This window comes from Orycteropus afer, unplaced genomic scaffold, assembly GCF_000298275.1.
Source record: "Orycteropus afer afer isolate SDZICR_OR568_19922 unplaced genomic scaffold, OryAfe1.0 scaffold00423, whole genome shotgun sequence".
Classification (NCBI taxonomy): Eukaryota; Metazoa; Chordata; class Mammalia; order Tubulidentata; family Orycteropodidae; genus Orycteropus; species Orycteropus afer.
Genome location: NW_006922010.1, coordinates 1,649,233 through 1,666,512, shown reverse-complemented (window position 1 = coordinate 1,666,512; position 17,280 = coordinate 1,649,233). Strand labels below are relative to the sequence as shown.

General features: G+C 41.6%; 1 protein-coding gene across 1 annotated transcript in view; it reads right to left on the bottom strand.

Annotated features, from left to right (window-relative positions):
• Positions 1-1,709: 1,709 nt before the first annotated feature.
• The window catches only part of LHCGR (luteinizing hormone/choriogonadotropin receptor), a 92,500-nt gene continuing 76,929 nt past the window's right edge, over positions 1,710-17,280 (bottom strand). Inside the window, exons 9-11 of the mRNA XM_007953995.1 lie at positions 13,975-14,160; positions 8,369-8,449; positions 1,710-2,859 (exon numbers count right to left, since the gene is read on the bottom strand). Coding sequence (XP_007952186.1) covers positions 1,710-2,859; positions 8,369-8,449; positions 13,975-14,160 — 1,417 coding nt within the window. The remainder of the gene's footprint in view (positions 2,860-8,368; positions 8,450-13,974; positions 14,161-17,280) is intronic.

Here is a 17,280-nt window from a genome sequence, read left to right as displayed (position 1 = left end):
ATGGCCTCTTCCTTCTTCCTAGTCTGTCTCAGTCTATAAGCTGGGCTGTTATCTGTGCACCAGGTGTATCTCACTGGGTTTTAAACACCAGAGGCTCAGCCTCAAAACTCACGTCTACATGTCACCACAATAGGACAAACCAACAGACATGTTTGTCTTGCTGTTGGAGACCTCTCATATCACCCCCACCTGGGTCCCTGTGGCTGACTGTACCTCTGTCTGGCTTCCTGGCTTTTAATCCCCTTTCTCCTGCTCTTCCCACCTGCTGCTGCTTTGGGCATCCCTGAGTTGTCCCTGGGGCTGACTGCTCCTCTGTCCGAGTTCCTGGCTTTTATCCCCTTTCTCCTGCTCTTCTGGCCTGCTGCTCTGGGCGGGCCTGAGTTTCCTTGCCTCACCTAATCCCTTCGGCTGATTGCTCTTCTCTCTGGCTTCCTGGCTTTTTCTCCTGCTCTTCCCACCTGCTACTTTGGGCATCCCTGAGTTGTCTCTCCTCACCTGTAACCCTGGGCTGACTGCTCTTCTGTCCAGGTTCCTGGCTTTTATCCCCTTTCTCCTGCTGTTCCGGCCTGCTACTCTGGGCGGGCCTGAGTTTCCTCCATTGATCTTTAGAGGCTAAATACTGAACTGTAAGAGAATAAACTCCTGTTTGTTAAGGCCATCCCATAGGTGGGAATGTGCCTTCAGATGTTTATCTTACATTATATTTTAAATAAGTAATATAAATAAGTAACAGACCCACCAGCCACTCCTTAGAAGGAAGACAGGGCAATCTATTTCTGTAGTGATACTGCCTTGGCAACCCAAGGAGGAGTCGCTATGAGTCGGGTCCGACTTGATGACACATAACAACAACAACAACAATCTAGATGGGAGCTCTGGTCACGTGGTCCCTAAGGCATTTGACTGCTAACTAGAATGCTGGAGGTTCAAACCCACCAGCCACTCCTCGGAAGGAAGATTGGGCAATCTCTTGCCTCAGAAATCCAAGGAAGGGTCGCTATGAGTTGGATCTGACTTGATGACAGGGAGTTTGTTTTTCTTTTTTTTTTAAACATCTAGATGGGATAGAGCAAAGGCTCTGGAAGATTGCTACCTAATAGAACTTTCTGTTGTGATGAATACAGGAACCACTAAACACTTGCAGCTGTTGAGCAGTTGAAATATGACTAGTGCAACTGAGAAACCATATTTTAAATTTTACTTAAATTTGGCCACATGTGGCTAGTGGCTACCAGATCGGACAGACTCCCTCTCTAGAGTGTGTTTCTGAAAGTATCTGAGGAAATGAACCAGCGTGTTTTTTTTTTTTTTAAGTATCTGTTATGTACTAATAATATACTAATATGTTTTTCTGTAAAATGCAATAAGTATTCCAACAAAATGGAATGTGATAAAATCAAAGACATGCAAAGTACACCTCAATTTTTTAAATTAGATTCAACAGACATATAATTACTCTGCCAAACTTGCTATAAAAGTTGCTAACCACTCTCAACTTTATTTTGTGTCATCATGTACAACTGAAATATCATTTTGAGACTGGCAGTGGTCCATGGATTACACTTTGAGCCTAGGTAGAGGGAGGTTCTTTTTTGCTGAATGGCCTGAGAATAAATAACTTCCTAAAACTAACTCTTTATGTTAAAATTACTGGCCCAGGTAATTTTACAGTATAGGTAAAGTTCAATAGTATGCTTACTGATATAACATTAATACTCATTGCAGCAAGTCTTCTCTAGTACAACTGTATGTTGACAGTTCAGTGTGGACAACTTCACGGTGGACTGAGGAGGCTTATTAGATCGAGTGAAACCATTTTTGCAGTTGGAGGTATAAGCGGAAAAATCTTTCCTTCTGTAAAGTTCAGCCCGACGTTTACAGCAGCCCAATTTGCTTAGCAAAAGAAAGAAATCTCTTTGGAATGCCTTTGTGAAAATTGCGTACAGAAATGGATTGGCACAAGAATTGACAGGATAAAAAAGAACAAGTAAAACTTTAGAGTTGGTTACTGTGATAAGGGGCACTTTGAAGGCAGCTGAGATGGCAAAAAAAGATATCGGTGCCATGCAGGTGAAGTCAGTGAAGATGAGGATCGCCATTTTCTTTGCAATCTTCGTATCTTTGTTGGTTGCCATCAGCTCTGGATTTTGAACTGCAAAATAAATTTTAATGTAGCAAGCACAAATGATGACGAAGGCCAGCACATTGAATACCAGGATGGTTAATATGTAGACTTGTGAGATCGTGCTTTCCACATCCATCGGGAGGCAAATGCTGACTTTCATGTAATTGCTGACACCCACAAGGGGCAACATAGCAATTAAAATAGAAAAGAGCCACCCTCCAAGCATAATCAGAATGGCATGTCTTAATCGCAGTTTTTGGTCCAGCTGAATAGCATAGGTGATGGTGTGCCATCTTTCTAGTGTGATGATGGTGAGGGTGTAGACAGAAAGTTCGCTTGCAAATACAGTGAAAAAGCCAGCAGCACTGCACCCACTCCCTGTCTGCCAGTCTATGGCATGGTTATAGTATTGGCCTTTGGTTTGGGAATCAACTGAGGCGATGAGCAGCAGATAGAGCCCCATGCAAAAGTCTGCAAAGGAGAGATTGCACATAAGAAAACGGGGCACTGTCAGTTTATAATGACTGGTCAGGAGAACAAAGAGAACAGTCATGTTTCCCATGATGGCTAGGATATTAATCAGCCAAATCAAGACCCTAAGGAAGTCATAGCCCATGATATCTTCACAGGGATTAAAAGCATCTGGTTCAGGAGCACATCGGAAAGTCTTAGGTGAGCAGAAACCATAGTCGTAATCCCAGCCACTCAGATCACTCTCAAAAATGGCAGAGTAACTGTAAGAAGAATATTTTAGTTCAGTGTAAATAAGAGATTTTCTATGATTATGAGTATTAAGAAATTAAAGAATCATCATTTTTTTTAACATCAAGAAACAAAGGAAACAAAACCACTCCAGTCATAGCCTTACGTTTATTTGTTAAATTATTTGAGAACTCTGAATTGATGTAGGAGTTCCTTAAGAAGAGAACAAAAAGCCATTTAGACTTTTTTTTTCTTTTCTCTTTTTTAAAATAGATTTTACACATGATGCAAAGACTTAATGAAGCTGCTTACAGAGGATAATTTTCCTTGGAAAACAAATTTAGAGACACAATATATGCTTGGTAAATCCAAAAGAATCCTTTCTTGGCATTTTTTCTTAGCTATTTATCTCATTTAGTTGCTAACCAAACTGCTACCAAGCTATAGTATAGCCCAAATGGAATTGTAAAATGAGGTTTGTTGAAAATGCTCAGCTACTGGTGGACTTGTTTGCAGTTAAGAGCCTGGGTAATCCAATAGCCCAGATGATGACTAGAAATCAAGGATAGATTCATAGAAACACGGGAGCAGAGGAAGAAGAATAACCTACTCCTTACCAACTGTCTTGTTATCCAACATTTTGTATTTATGACAATAGCAAAAAAATCTATCATCTATTTTGTGCATTAATGACGTACATCTGGCAAGAATGAATGCCAAGGTGCAAGGTTAGAGTAATGCAGCCTGTGATGGTTACGTGTCAAATTGGCTGGGCCACGATTCTCAGTGGTTTGGCAGTTAGATAGTGATGTAGTTACCTTCCATTTTGTGATCTGATGTGGAATTCCTTACTTTCCCTTAACACTAATTTTCACATAATGACCTGTTCTTTGGAACCTACACTTGTTAGTAAGTGAGGAATGGGTATATAATCATAGACAATCAGGAGAGACAGTGAAAACAGATACTCCTGAGGCATATGAGTCAAGGACAGAGTGGACAGAGGAGGCACTCCATTGCTAGTGAAGAAACAGCCTCTCTACTGCTGTCCCTTTCTCCAACCTCATTCTTACTGCCTCAGTTCAGGTTCTTATCTTCTCTTACAAGACAGTTATGTTCTTCCTGGCAGCCTTACTCCTCGTTCATAGCACTTTCTCCAGTCCATCCTGTTCATTCCTCCTGGAATGATATTTTCTAAGCTCAAATCTGCTAATTTTACTTACCTAACTCAAACCTTCATTAGGTTAAGATAACCTCCAACACTTGCCGTGGTTTGGCTTCTGCCTACTCTCCAGTCTCATCCCTAAGAAACAATTAACCAGTAACCAGTTGCCATCGAGTTGACTCCAACTATGGTGACGCTATGTGTGTCAGAGTGGAACTGTGCTCCATAAGATTTGCAACAGCTGATGTTTTAGAAGTAGATTGCTAGGACTTTCTGTGCCAGGGTTGCACTCAGTCTGTTGCAGTTATCAAACCCTATTGCAACACGTGATGATGCAGTCTCCCTTCTTTAATAGTCTATATGCAACACCCAGGGAATTTAGCAGTAGAACTAGCAGTGTACGTGCAATGGTTCTACACTGCTCACGTTCCAGTCTGGGCTCAGCTGCTTACAGGTAGTGCAAATCTGGGAGAGCTATTTAACATCTCCGTGCCTCACATTGTTCATTTGTCAAATAGGGATAATAATCATATCTCCTTATAGGATTGTACTAAGGATTAAATGTGTGATACACATAGGATATTTAGAACAGCACCTGACACGTATTAAGTGTTCAATACATGTTAGGAATTCTTATCTCTTGCAGATCTCCTGTGAAACCTTCCCTTTGGTCACATGAAGTAACTTGTTCTCTGAATGAACTCTGCTCTTTTGACACTATGCCTTTGCACATGCTATTTCTTCTGCTTGGAATATCCTTCTTTTCCTCATTTGTCTGGTAAATTCCTCCTTACCCTTAAAGACAAGCTCCTCTGGGAAATCTTCCTTGATTCTGTTCCTCTAAGGCATTTCTCACCCCTCCTCTGTGCCAGGGTTGTACTGAGTCCTGTTGCAGTTACCAAACCCTACTGCAACACATGACGATGCAATCTCCCTTCTTTAGTAGTCTGTTTGCTTCTTGATGGCAGTGGACGGGGCCTTATTCATTTTTCAAATTCTAGTACATCACAGTGTTTGGCTCAGAGTATCCATTCCATAAATGTTTGTGGAATGAATAAATCTAAACCAGGGGTAAGATGACCTGGCTCAGAGAGGAATTGAGAGGATTCAGGAACAATGAGAGGATACAGCCAATGCATGTAAAGTCAGCAAGCTTTTTCTTTGCCTGTGGTTCGCTCCTAGAGTCTTGGGAGCTGGAGAAATGGATATAAATTTCCTGTCAAGGGCATTACAAATACACTTTTCACCTTAGCGTTCCTCACACATTAAAATAATATTTTCTTTTACTCTCAAAGTGTAACCTCTCATTGTGTATTAGGAAGTATGTATCTAATATAAACCAAACCAAACCAAACCAAACTCACTGCTGTTGAGTTGATCCTGACTCATAGTGACCCCTCCTTGGGTTTTCAAGGTGGTATCTTTATGGAAGTAGATTGCCCAGTCTTCCTTCCAAGGAGTGGCTGGTGGGTTTGAACTGCCAGCCTTCTGGTTAGCAGTCAAATGCCTTAGGCACTAAGCTACAAGAGCTCCTAATATAGTGAATGAATAAAATTATATAAAAATATATTTGACCAATACAAGGGGAATGTACAAATTAAAAAAAAAAATTAAAAAAGATATCTATGACCTGGGACTCCAAAAAGGACCAATTTGGAACTAGAGTAGGGCTGCTGCTAGGTGCAAGAGATTGCATAGGAACCCCACCTATTTTATTGTTAATTGTTAGTGACCTTTGTTTCTACATCATGGACATCAATATAATTACATATTTTTTTGATCTTTAAAGAGATAAGGTAGTTATAAAGAACTATGAAAGAAAATAGGTCATTCATTCCTAGCGTTAGAAAGATCCTTAAGATCATCTCACTTTGTTCAATCCTTCTTTGAATTTGTAAGGGAACCAAGATTAAAAGGACAGTGGCAGCACTAGCTCTTCATATCCATAATCCAGAGACCTTTCCTCTTCTTCACTGTCTCTCAGTCAGTGCTCTTCAAAGTGTGGTCTTTGGACCACCCTCATTAGAATCACCCAGGGTGCTTATAAAATGCAGATTCCTGGCTTTACCCCAAACCCTGAATCAAAATCTCTAGGGACAGAGCCCAGGAATCTGCATTTTAAGCAAGCTCCCTGGATGACTCTTAAACAAAATAATTACCTTTAAAAATAAAAAGAATCAGGTGTAAACTTCCAGCTGTTGCTGCCTTGATTTTCTTTACTCCTTTCCCTTTATCAAAATTACTTCAGGTATTGAAAGCATTTATTCTAAACTCAAAAATTCTCCCATGCTTTCGGAATAAATTGATACCAACAAGAGGTCAAACGTGATCCCCCCCACCTCAGTCTTTTCCCCACTATTTATTTATTTATTTTGCCCTACTAGGCATATGTCTGGTGATGTTTTTCCTTGGTGGTATCTTCAGACCAAATACCCTCCTGCTATGACTTTACATTGTATACTGGCATGATTCCTGAGGCAGCATCATGCTTATTGACAAAAGCCAGCACGGAGCTTTAGTATCAAGTAGTAATGGGGACTGTGAATGGACTCCCATGGGAGTTAATATATCTAACTGTTAGTAGCATCACTGCTCCAATCCCAATGATAGGAGAAAAGATAGGTACTACAGGGGGACAATGGAGCCAGTCACAGCAGTGAGGACATGGCCATATCTTAGGGAGAACAGGTAAGGCTGGGTGGCTATTCTAGAATTTCTACACCTGAGGGACTCAGGAATGGCAGTCTGGTAGGAAGTAAGAGGTAGAATTCTAATCACAGAGAATGCTTTCACTGTGAGCACACTCTTCTTTACTTAGAATGTGTATTAATGTCAGATAGTTTTGAGGGTGGTGGTGGAGATTAAAGGACCTGTCTTAAAGCACTGTTAGATAGCAAATTCCAGATTGTATTGACATGCCTGTAAGTTTGGGGTGGGGCTGATGAAGACTACTGGGGATGGGCTAAAGCCCTCTCTCCTGCCAAACCACCCCTTGATTCCACCATTGACTATACCCAGAAATGGTTTCCTGTTCAGGAGATTAAAGCCATATGGTTGGAAGAGTTACAGGGAAAGGTGTCTGACAGAGCATATTGAGAAAGAAGAGTGGAAAGGATGAGGGAAGGGAACACTGCAGGACATATGGCATCAGACCTAAATGAAAGAAAAGGAAAAGGAGACAAAATAATACCAATTCAGTAGCTACCTGAGTTACTTTTGCATCCTTTAGCAACTCCCTTCACCCTCACAGTCTGAAAGTTAAATGATATTTTTGAGAAAAAACTCTCAAGAAAGATCATTGTCTAAGGACACCAGTGTTACAGGAATGTTACTGGTAAGGAGTCATGTCTAGCTGTGAAGAGTCCTACCACCATGACATCAATTGGGAGATTGAACAGGGGGAGGGAAGAGGAGAAAGAAAATGCAGAAGAAAGAATAGAAATTAGTGAGGTATCTCAGAGGGGCCTTTTGTTTTGCAGCCTGAAAAAGAGGGGTGAATAATGAAAGTTCTTATCTCAGTAAACATGGCATGGGACACTGAACATTATCTTTTGAGGCATCCTCTTTCACACTTGAAGGTGAGTGGAAATGCCAAGGCACCCAGCATTTATAGCAGGAAAAATGTTAAAAATCAGTCAGTAGTATACAAATGTAGCTAGCTCCCATGCAGCATATGTCAGTGATAGCATTAAGACAATACTTTTAAACCTAGGAGCATAGTGGTCAAGATGGCTTAAGTCTCTCTGAAGGAAAGTGGCTACTTCTGGAAGCTGTGTCTACAATTAATTACTGACATGGTCTTTGTGGAATGCTGACCATGTGATGAGTGAAAGTTCCTGCAACTGAAGTTATTCTTTAAACCTGTCTGCTGGTGTTATAGTGGGTAAAGCATTTGGTTGCTGACAAGAAGGTCGGCAGTTCAAACCCACCAGCTGCCATGGAAGGAAGATGGAGTGATCTACTTCTTCAAAGATTTACAGCCTCGGAAACCCAATGGGGGTTGCTATGAGTTGGAATCGACTCAATGGCAGTGGGTTTAGTTTTTTTTGGTTAGTGACAAGAGAAAACCTGCAAATAAAATTTTAATTTCTGAGGAGAATTCACTTTAATTGCAGAACATTTAGGTACATTTTTAAAAGAATTTTTTCTTTTTTTTTTTTTTCTTCCCCCACCAGTTGAAAGAGACACTTACTCAACTAGATGACACTTGCAAAGAGAAATTCCCATTTTTAAACTACTAAAAATATATTTTGCAAACATCCCTCCAGCCGAGAATTTTATCAAAAGAAAATCGTTGGCGCTAATAATAATAAGGCGCCTACAGAACAAGATAACAAGATATGGCTTCCTGAATTTCTTTGCATGCAAATACTTACAGCGTTTCATTATTTGGTTTCCTTGCTGTGCTTTCACATTGTTTGGAAAAGTTTTCAAAAATGGAAAAGGAAAAATTCTGCCTGAAAGAGAAGAGGCAAAAAAAAAAAAGCAGCAGTTGAGCCTTTGGTCTTTAAACTAAACCTGATCCTATCTATTTATGCTTTTTTCATCCCAATTCTTTACCTGTTACACCAGCGTCATACTCTGCACCATTGTCCTACCTGAAATGCTTCCTGGGGAGAGAGGAAGGGTTTCTGAATTGTCATTAGAGTGCTTCCAGCTTAGATAAAATGCCTCTGAATGCTAAGTGTTTTGTGTGGGCTCTGGAGATGAAAAACTTAAATTTGTCATACCGAATCATGGATTTTTCAGTGCTCATTAAAAGCTACTTTTCCTGTGTATTGAGGTTTGCTCCTTGCCACTCTCCTCTCCACATCAGCCTTGATTAACAGATAACTATTCTGGGTTCATGGCTTTGAATCTCTTTTGTGAGGATTATGATGATTCACGACCTGACATTATGAGGTGGATTTTATGATTTTTTACTTAAGTGCAGAAATATATGTGGATGATTCTCCCTCTTCCATCTTCCCCTCTAAGAAGATAAGCCCATGGGGAATGGGGGGAAATGTCAAGGAAATTAAAGAAGGATTGTACTTACATTCCTCGGATGAAACCAAAGGGAGGTACAAAGGAAGAAGGGATGGAAAAAAAAATGGGGAAGGGAGAGCGAATTGTGAGAACGTCAGCATTTACTGGGGAGGGAGAAGAAATGAGGCGATTCAGATGGACATTTCTATATATTATTCTTCTCGAGTACTAACCAGATAATGCTTTATAGGAAAGCATTTGTTCAAGAGCAGGAAGTTAGGGGGTATATCGGAATTATTTAACCTACTGGACTCTCAGAAATGAAACAGCTTGCCATTTTGGGTCAAGATTGTAAATCTTCAAACTTGGATGAACTTGGGTGTGTGTGTGTTTGACACTGGCTCTTAGAGATCTTGTATGTGAACAAATCTACAGTTCATGGGAAATGTGGCTGTTCTTGGCCTTCAGATAATAATAGCACTGGGTTCTGTCTAGGCTATTGAACTTTCAATTGCAGTAACTAAGGAGGCCTTTGGGGCCAACTGCCCAGGCAGCTGTGTGCGTTATCACTTAGCAGCTGCAGTCATCAGGCTTAGCAGCTGCAGGGTGGGTGGGGTGGGGTGCTCTGAGTTTGCACAAACATATCACTGGCCCAGTTTCAGGCTCTCCATCTCTACAGGCATGCAACGTTTTGAGCTTTAAGGACACACAGGGAGTTGGTTAAACCTTGTGATTCCAATCAAGACAACCTTCATGTGACCACATTCCCTCCTCATTCCGATGCTGACTAGCCCATAATTATTTTTGTTAGGTGCAATTGAGTCGATTTTGACTCCTAGTAACACATGTGATAGAGAAGAACTGCCCCACAGGGTCTTGTAGACAGTGATCTTTATGACAGCCGATGGCCAGGTCTCTTTCCCAGGGAGCTGCTGGGTGGTTTGAACTGCCAGTCTTTGTGTTAGCAGCCAAGCACTATTGTGCACCAGGGCTCCTTGGCTCACAATTACATAGCCCTTTTTTATTTTTATCATTATTACGTAATTCTTTTTTCCCCACCCAGAAGTAGTCTCTTTTATCCCTTGGAATGCAAAGCCCCTGGGCTACACTTTTCATATGCCAGTGATTTTTGAAGGAATGTGATCTCTGCAATGAAAATAGAGGTGTTCAGAATCAGCATTATTATAAACCAGCATCAGTATCACTGTCCTACGGGATTGCTCACCAACTTTGCTTATCTCCAACGCCCGCTCCCCGCCCCCACTATGATGCCACATCTGAGTAATCTTGCTGTAAATTCTTCAGTGTTTCCCATCCTGTTAGCAACTTGGCCTGGCACTTAAGAGTCCAGCATAGCTCACCTTTCCCTGGCTTTCTCTCCTGGTTCATCTACCTCTGTGCACCCACAAACATGAACTATTTTCTTCCCACTGTTTCCTTCTTTGCGCCTTCATATAAGCACAGCATGTCTTCTAGGAATGTTTTGATGCACCCAGCTAGTCAAACTTCTACCTGTTCTTCAAGGCTCAGCATAAGTCACCTCCCTTAGGAAGCCTTCCATAAACCCTGCCACCATTTAGAAGCTCTTCTGAGCACACTTTTCTCAGCTTATCATAACATTTGCTGTATTGTACTTAAATATTGGTTTTCTTGTGTGATACACACACACAGCTGTTCCTCCATAAGGGTTGGGATGAGCTCTTATGCATCTTTGTACCTTCCAGCTTTAGCATAGTGTTGAGAATATGGTTAAGTCCTCAATTAATGCTATTTGAAGTTCAATTTTAGGGTTTAATTGTACCTGACTCTCTGAGCACAGTGTGTGGTACTTAAGGGTGTGTCAACTTGACTGGGAAATTGTTTTGAGAGTCTGGGTAGATGGATGTAGTTATTCTCCATCATGAGGCTGAAAGTGGTGTAATCAACTCCATGGTGGAATCTGCTGCGAGCAGCTAATTATTGACTTCAGGATGTGGCCAACTTTGGGATGTGGCCTGCTTCCAGTATATAAGGAGACATTGAGAAAGGTTTAGAGCTTCTTGGCACATCTAGATCCTACGTTTAGTCGAGTCATCATTGGCCTGCTATGTTGCCCACTGATCTTGAGACTGTTTCTAGACTTGCATTAGTGGCCTCTAGCTCTAGTGGGTCTGGAACAGGAGGCAGAGCTGGAGCCCAATGTTGAGGGGCCTTCACCTAGCCCCTAGAACCATCCCTTTGAACTTGGATTTCTAGCTTCCTAAACTGTAAGAGAATAAAATCATTGTTTGTTCAAACCATGTATTTGTGGTATGTCAGTTATAGCAGCACTAGAGAACCAAGACACAGTAAGTCCTTTGTCTTCTCAGCTACCACAAAATCTCTATGTGAGGCACAGTAGATATACAATACACACTGGTTGACTAATTAGTTATACTCACTGCTGTGGAGTTGGATCCGACTCATAATGACCCCTCCTTGGGTTTCTGAGGCAGTATCACTATGGAAGTAGATTGTCCAACCTTCCCTCTGAGGAGTGGCTGGTGGTTTGAACCTCCAGCCTTCTGGTTGGCAGTCAAATGCCTTAGGCATTACACCACCAAATAGGTTAATTCCAAACAAAGACAGCAGCATCCCAGGTGTTATTCTCTCAGCACTTTATCTAAATTGAGACTGTATCCTTAGGCTAAATAACAGCCCTTTGTTGTTGTTAGGTGCCGTCAATCATCTCTGACTCATAGTGACCCTATGCACAGCAGAATGAAACACTGCCTGGTCCTGTGCCAGCCCCACTATCTTTGCTATACCTGAGCCCATTGTTGCAGCCCCTGTCAATCCATCTTGGGCCTTCCTCTTTTTTGTTGACCCTCCACTTTACCAAGTATGATATCCATCTCCAGGGAATGGTCCCTTCTGACAACATGACCAAAGTAGGTGAGACGAAGTCTGGCCATTCTCGCTTCCAAGGAACATTCTGGCTGCACTTCTTCTAGGACAGATTTGTTTATTCTTTTAGCAGTCCACGGTACTTTCAGCATTCTTCGCCAACACCACAACTCAAAAGCATCTACTCTTCTTCCTTATTCATTGCCCAGCTCTCACATGCATATGAGGCTATTGAAAATACCATGGCTTGTGTCAGGTGCACCTTAGTCTTCAAGGAGATATCTTTGCTCTTCCTCACTTGAAAGAGGTCTTTTTGCAGCAGATTTGCTCAATGCTATATGTTGTCTGATATCTTGACTGGTGCTTCCATTGGTGTTGATTGTAGAACCAAGTAATATGAAATCTTTGATAACTTCAGTCTTTTCTCCATTTATCTTGATGCTGCTTACTCTGTCCAGTTGTGAGGATTTTTGTTTTCTTTATATTGAGCTGTAATCCATACTGCAGACTGTATTTTCAACCTTCATCAGTAAGTGCTTCAAGTCATCCTCACTTTCAGCAAGCAAAGTTGTGTTGTCAGTGTATCACAGAGGGCTTGTTAAGAGGGTGTGTAACAAAGGCTTGTTAATGAGTCTTCTTCCACTCCTGATGCCATGTTCTTCTTCATATAGTCCAGATTCTCAAGTTATTTGCTCAGCATACAGATGGAATAAGTATGGTGAAAGGATACAACCCTGATGCATTTCCTTCTTAATTTTAAATCATGCAGTGTCCCCTTGTTCTGTTTGAATGACAGACTCCTAGTCTATATACAGGTTCCTCATGAGCACAATTAGGTGTTCTGGAATTCCCATTCTTCTCAACGTTATCCATAATTTGTTATGATCCGCACAATCGAATGCCTTTCAATAGTCAACGAAATATAAGTAAATATCTTTCTGGTATTCTTTGCTTTCAGCCAAGGTCCATCTGACATCAGCAGTGATAACCCTCATTCCATGTCCTCTTCTGAATCCAGCTTGCATTTCTGGAAGTTCTCTGTCAATATACTGCTGCAGCCATTTTTGAATTATCTTCAGTAAGATTTTACTTGCATGTGATATTAGTGATATTGTTTGATAATTTCCACATTCTGTGAGATCACCTTTCTTTGGAAAGATCAAAATATGGATCTCTTCCAGTCAGATGGCCAGGTAGCTGTCCTTCAAATCTCTTGGCATAGCCAAGTTAGTGCCTTCAGTGAGGCATCCATTTGCTGAAACCATTAGGGCAGTGTTTTTTAAATTGCAAGTTGTGACCCACTAGTGGGCCAGGAAAACAATAGAATTCATCAATATGGGCATTAAAAAGAAACATGAAATGGAACAGAGTATAAAATAGGCAAGAAAACATCTGAGTACATAACATATAAAGAGAACTAAGTATTGCTTTGTTATATTTCAGTTAAATATGTGACATGTGTACTAGATTGCAATGTAAAAAGAGGTATTTCTTACTGTGCATCTTGGTTAAAAAAACGTCCAGAGAACACTGCTCTAAGGAAAGAGTGAAACCCTGCCACTCTGCCATTCCATTCTGATTGAAGTGAACCAGTAAGATGACTCCCACTGGGGACAAACCAGCCAGGAGTACAGCCCTCTTACATAAAGATAATCCTTTGGGAGCTGGCATTGTGTTCTGAAATGGAAGATGCTCTTCTGCTAGAAGAGAATTAGGTTAAAAAAAAAAAAAAATCAAACATCTGCAGTATTTTGTGTCTCTTTTTAAAATCAAAGAGGAAGACATTGGGTAAACTTTACCATCTTGAGCCTACTCCCCAACTTGTTTAAAAATGGTGCTTGCTCTCCAATAAGGATTGAAGCTGATTGATCTCAGTGAGGTCAGTTTTGTGCTCCATTGTGCACTTGCTAAAGTGGGCTATAATTCAATTAGCCTACATTGGCTCAGAGGCCTTCTGGCTGCAGGGTGAATCGACTCTTTGGCAGCAGTTTTCACAAAGGAGCTGGCTGGTTCATTTTCTTCTTGTCTATCTGAAAGCAGACCCATGGCGATGGAGTTGGCCTGGCAGGGGGTTCTCAACCAGTTGGCTATTTTGAACTCTGAGTTTCTGACACAGCCGGGCAGGCTTTACCTTTTGTTTTTTACTTACTCTTTTGTTGGCAAGTTTCTAAAAGCACAGCAGTGGCTGGGGTAAGTCAACGTGGCATCCAGGAGACTGGTAAATTTTTCTCTTGCTGGCAATTTTTTTAGAGAATAGGATGACATGGCAATTAGCGTCTGAATGGACTCCAGCCCATAGCTAGGCAGGGCCTGCAGTTTCGTGGAAGAAATGTCCCTGAACAATAAAGAGGAGAAAGACTTTTTATTTATTAACCTTATACATTTGATTCATAGACTGAAACCTCCTTGCTATGATAGCATCATTCTAGGTTCTGAGGGATCCTCACTTTTCTCCATTTTGCTTTCTCCCTAGTTCTTCCTTTCAGTTACTCACAGTAAGAATTGAATGCAAAGAAGCTATGTTGTGTTTTTTCTTATATGCACCCGTTATTCTTTTCAAGGTTGAGTGTTTCTCCTGGTACCTGCCATACATTCATTAGCATTTTCTCTCTCCCCTTTCCTTTCTTCTCTCCCTCTCTTTCCTCCCACTTAGCAGAAGTGGAAGAAGTAGCTGGTGTATAATACAGCAGTCACAGGCAGAAACATCAGATTTTGTGTCCTATCCCAGGAGGAACTATTCAGGGCTTAGATGCCACAGTCTTGACTGAGTAAACACAGCAGGGTAGATTTCAGGAAGCACAGGCTGGTTATGCTATTAAGGGTCACTGTGTGCCATTAGCCATCACCTACCTGGGAAGCAGACTTCATGTTCTCTAAAGATAAACTGGAGTCATCTCTCCAAAGCAAGCAAACACTCGGCCACACAAGCAGAGCTTTGTGGAGAATGCAGGGTTGGTAAACAAGATCCTGAATACTTTAGTTTTATGACTTCAGGGAATGGCATTGAAAATTCTAAACAACTTAAATGTCAGGATGAAGAGTCAGTAGGAAGTATCAAAATTCTGCCCATCTTCTAGAAACTGCTGCTGGTGCCCCATGAAACTTTTCCAACAGTAAAGCCTCCCTCAGCCATCTGCCTCAATATTTAGTGCCCAGCATATGGGCTCAGTAGGTGACTGATAGACAGATGAGCTTGGCAGCATGGAATGATGACTAATGTGGGCCCTTGGTGGAACAATCAAGGCAGGAAAATTTGCCTTAGTGGCTCCACCTATGGGCCCACAGACTTTTGCTGCTTGTGTCTTTGTCGATTTGGGTAGTCAGTGTTCTCATTCTGATTATAGAGTTATTTTCTCTGATGTGTTAGGGATTGAGCACATGAGTCTTTGCAATCTTTTTTTTTTTTCTTTTCTTTTTTTAAAATTTGAACAAGGAGAATACTAAATCAGGATCCTAGAAATGGCAATGCCTCATTACAAAGGAATAAATCTCCAATAGTGGATTTTCAGGCTTAGTGACAGATTAGTGATGGGAGCATTTGGGGGAGGTGGGTGGAAAGAATGTGTTTAAACATCATTCAAATCCTAGAGGTATAGTGAAAACAGCTGCTTGGGAAGTAAGAGATGTAGGTCTGGCACCAGAGTTCTGGACAAGTATAAGGGCATACAGTGTTCAGAGTCATTTCTAAGCAGGGTGAGCAAGCAGCTCTTTAAGCGAAGGCGGCCATGCAATGTGTCCTGTGATTACATTAACTCAGTCATGTCCCATGCCTGACCCAAAGGCAGCTCTCTCTGGGTGCTCAGGGGCTTGACAGGCATCCAGCTTGCTGTAAGAGTTCTGCCTACAGGTGTGCCAGTCTGGAAACCTCTATAATTATAGAGTCTGGTATACTTTGAGTCTGAGATATATGGAAAGGGATCCTCAGAGTGAGTGGCCAGAAGCTGAGAGACAGCAGAGCAAGCAGTGGACAGGGCCACAAGGTATTAGTACCCATTGTAAGTAGAAGTCATGAGGTTGAGTGGAGAGTAGAAACAATTAGGACTGATAGTGGCAAAGGCAGGATCAGGTAGACAGCATTGAAGGTTGATGGTGGCAAGAATTTAGAGGTAGTCATAGTCAGGAATGGATAGTAATGGGAACTAGAAAGTAGATGAGTCAGGAGCTGATAGTGGTGGGAGTTAGGAAGAAGACAGATCTTGCTGGGCCTGCTAAACTTTCTCCTTAGGAGCTCTGGTGGAGTAGTGCCTAAGGCACTTGACTGCTAACCAGAAGGCTAGTGGTTCAAACCCACCAGCTGCTCCTCAGAAGGAAGACTGGGCAATCTAATTCCTCAGAAACCCAAGGAGAGGTCACTATGAGTCAGGACCAACTCGACAGCAGTGATTTGAGTGGTAGAGGCAGGAAGTAGAGAGAGTCAAGAGTTGACAGCAAGTACATTGCCCTTCCCTTCACCCAAATCAATGTACCAAAAGTGAGTGATCAATATATGGTGGCACTGAGGAAGAGGAAGACATAAAGAGGTACATGGGTTTAAAAAAAAAAATAAAGAAAGAAAAGAGTTGATAGCAAGCAGGAGTTAGGAAGTAGAGTACTGGGTTGACAGTGGTAGGAAGTAGCAAGTGGTCAGTCATGAGTTGGTTCTGGTAGGAGCTGTAATATCAGGAATAACTGGGTCACTTCATGTTCTTCCTTTGCTCAAAGCCCTAAAGCCTTCCCATTTCATTCAGAGAAAAGACAAAGTCCTTAGAATGGCTTTCCATATGACCTGGTTCTGGCCCTCTGCCACCTCTGTCCTGATGTTCTATGACTCTCCTCTTTTCACTTGCCATACTGGCCTCCTTGCTGTTCCTCAAATACACAAAGCAAGTTCCTGCCACAGGGGCTTTGCTTCTGCTGTCCCCTCCACTGGAATGCTCTTTCTGCAGATACGCATATACTTTACTCCTTCACTTCTTTCAGGTGTTTGCTCAGATTACATCTTTCCAAGGATAGCCTCCCCTTTAAAATGATAGCTCCCTCTCTGAAGCACTCATCTTCCCTTAACCAATTGCATTTTTTTTCTCCTCACAATGAACATCATCAGACACACTATATTTTACTTACTTATTTGATCCTTGTCTGTCTTCCCTCATTCTACGAAGGCAGAGTTGTCTGTCTTTTGTTATTTTCTGCTGTTTCCCTGATGCCTAATACAGTGTCTAGCATATAGTATGGGTTCAGAAAATATTTGTCGAGAGAATGAATGAGTGTGTAAAAGAATGAGCAGATGAACTGGGTTACCCAGTTCACCGTCTTTCTAGCACTTGTCTCATTTTAAAATTCCATGCCTGTTTATTGCTTCACCTATTTATTGTTGTCTCCCCTGCCTGATTGTAGGCTGTTTAAGAGCAAGGACAGGGCTGTTGTGCCCATAGCTGTCTTTCCAGCAAGGTGCTGGGAAAACAGAGGCTATGTT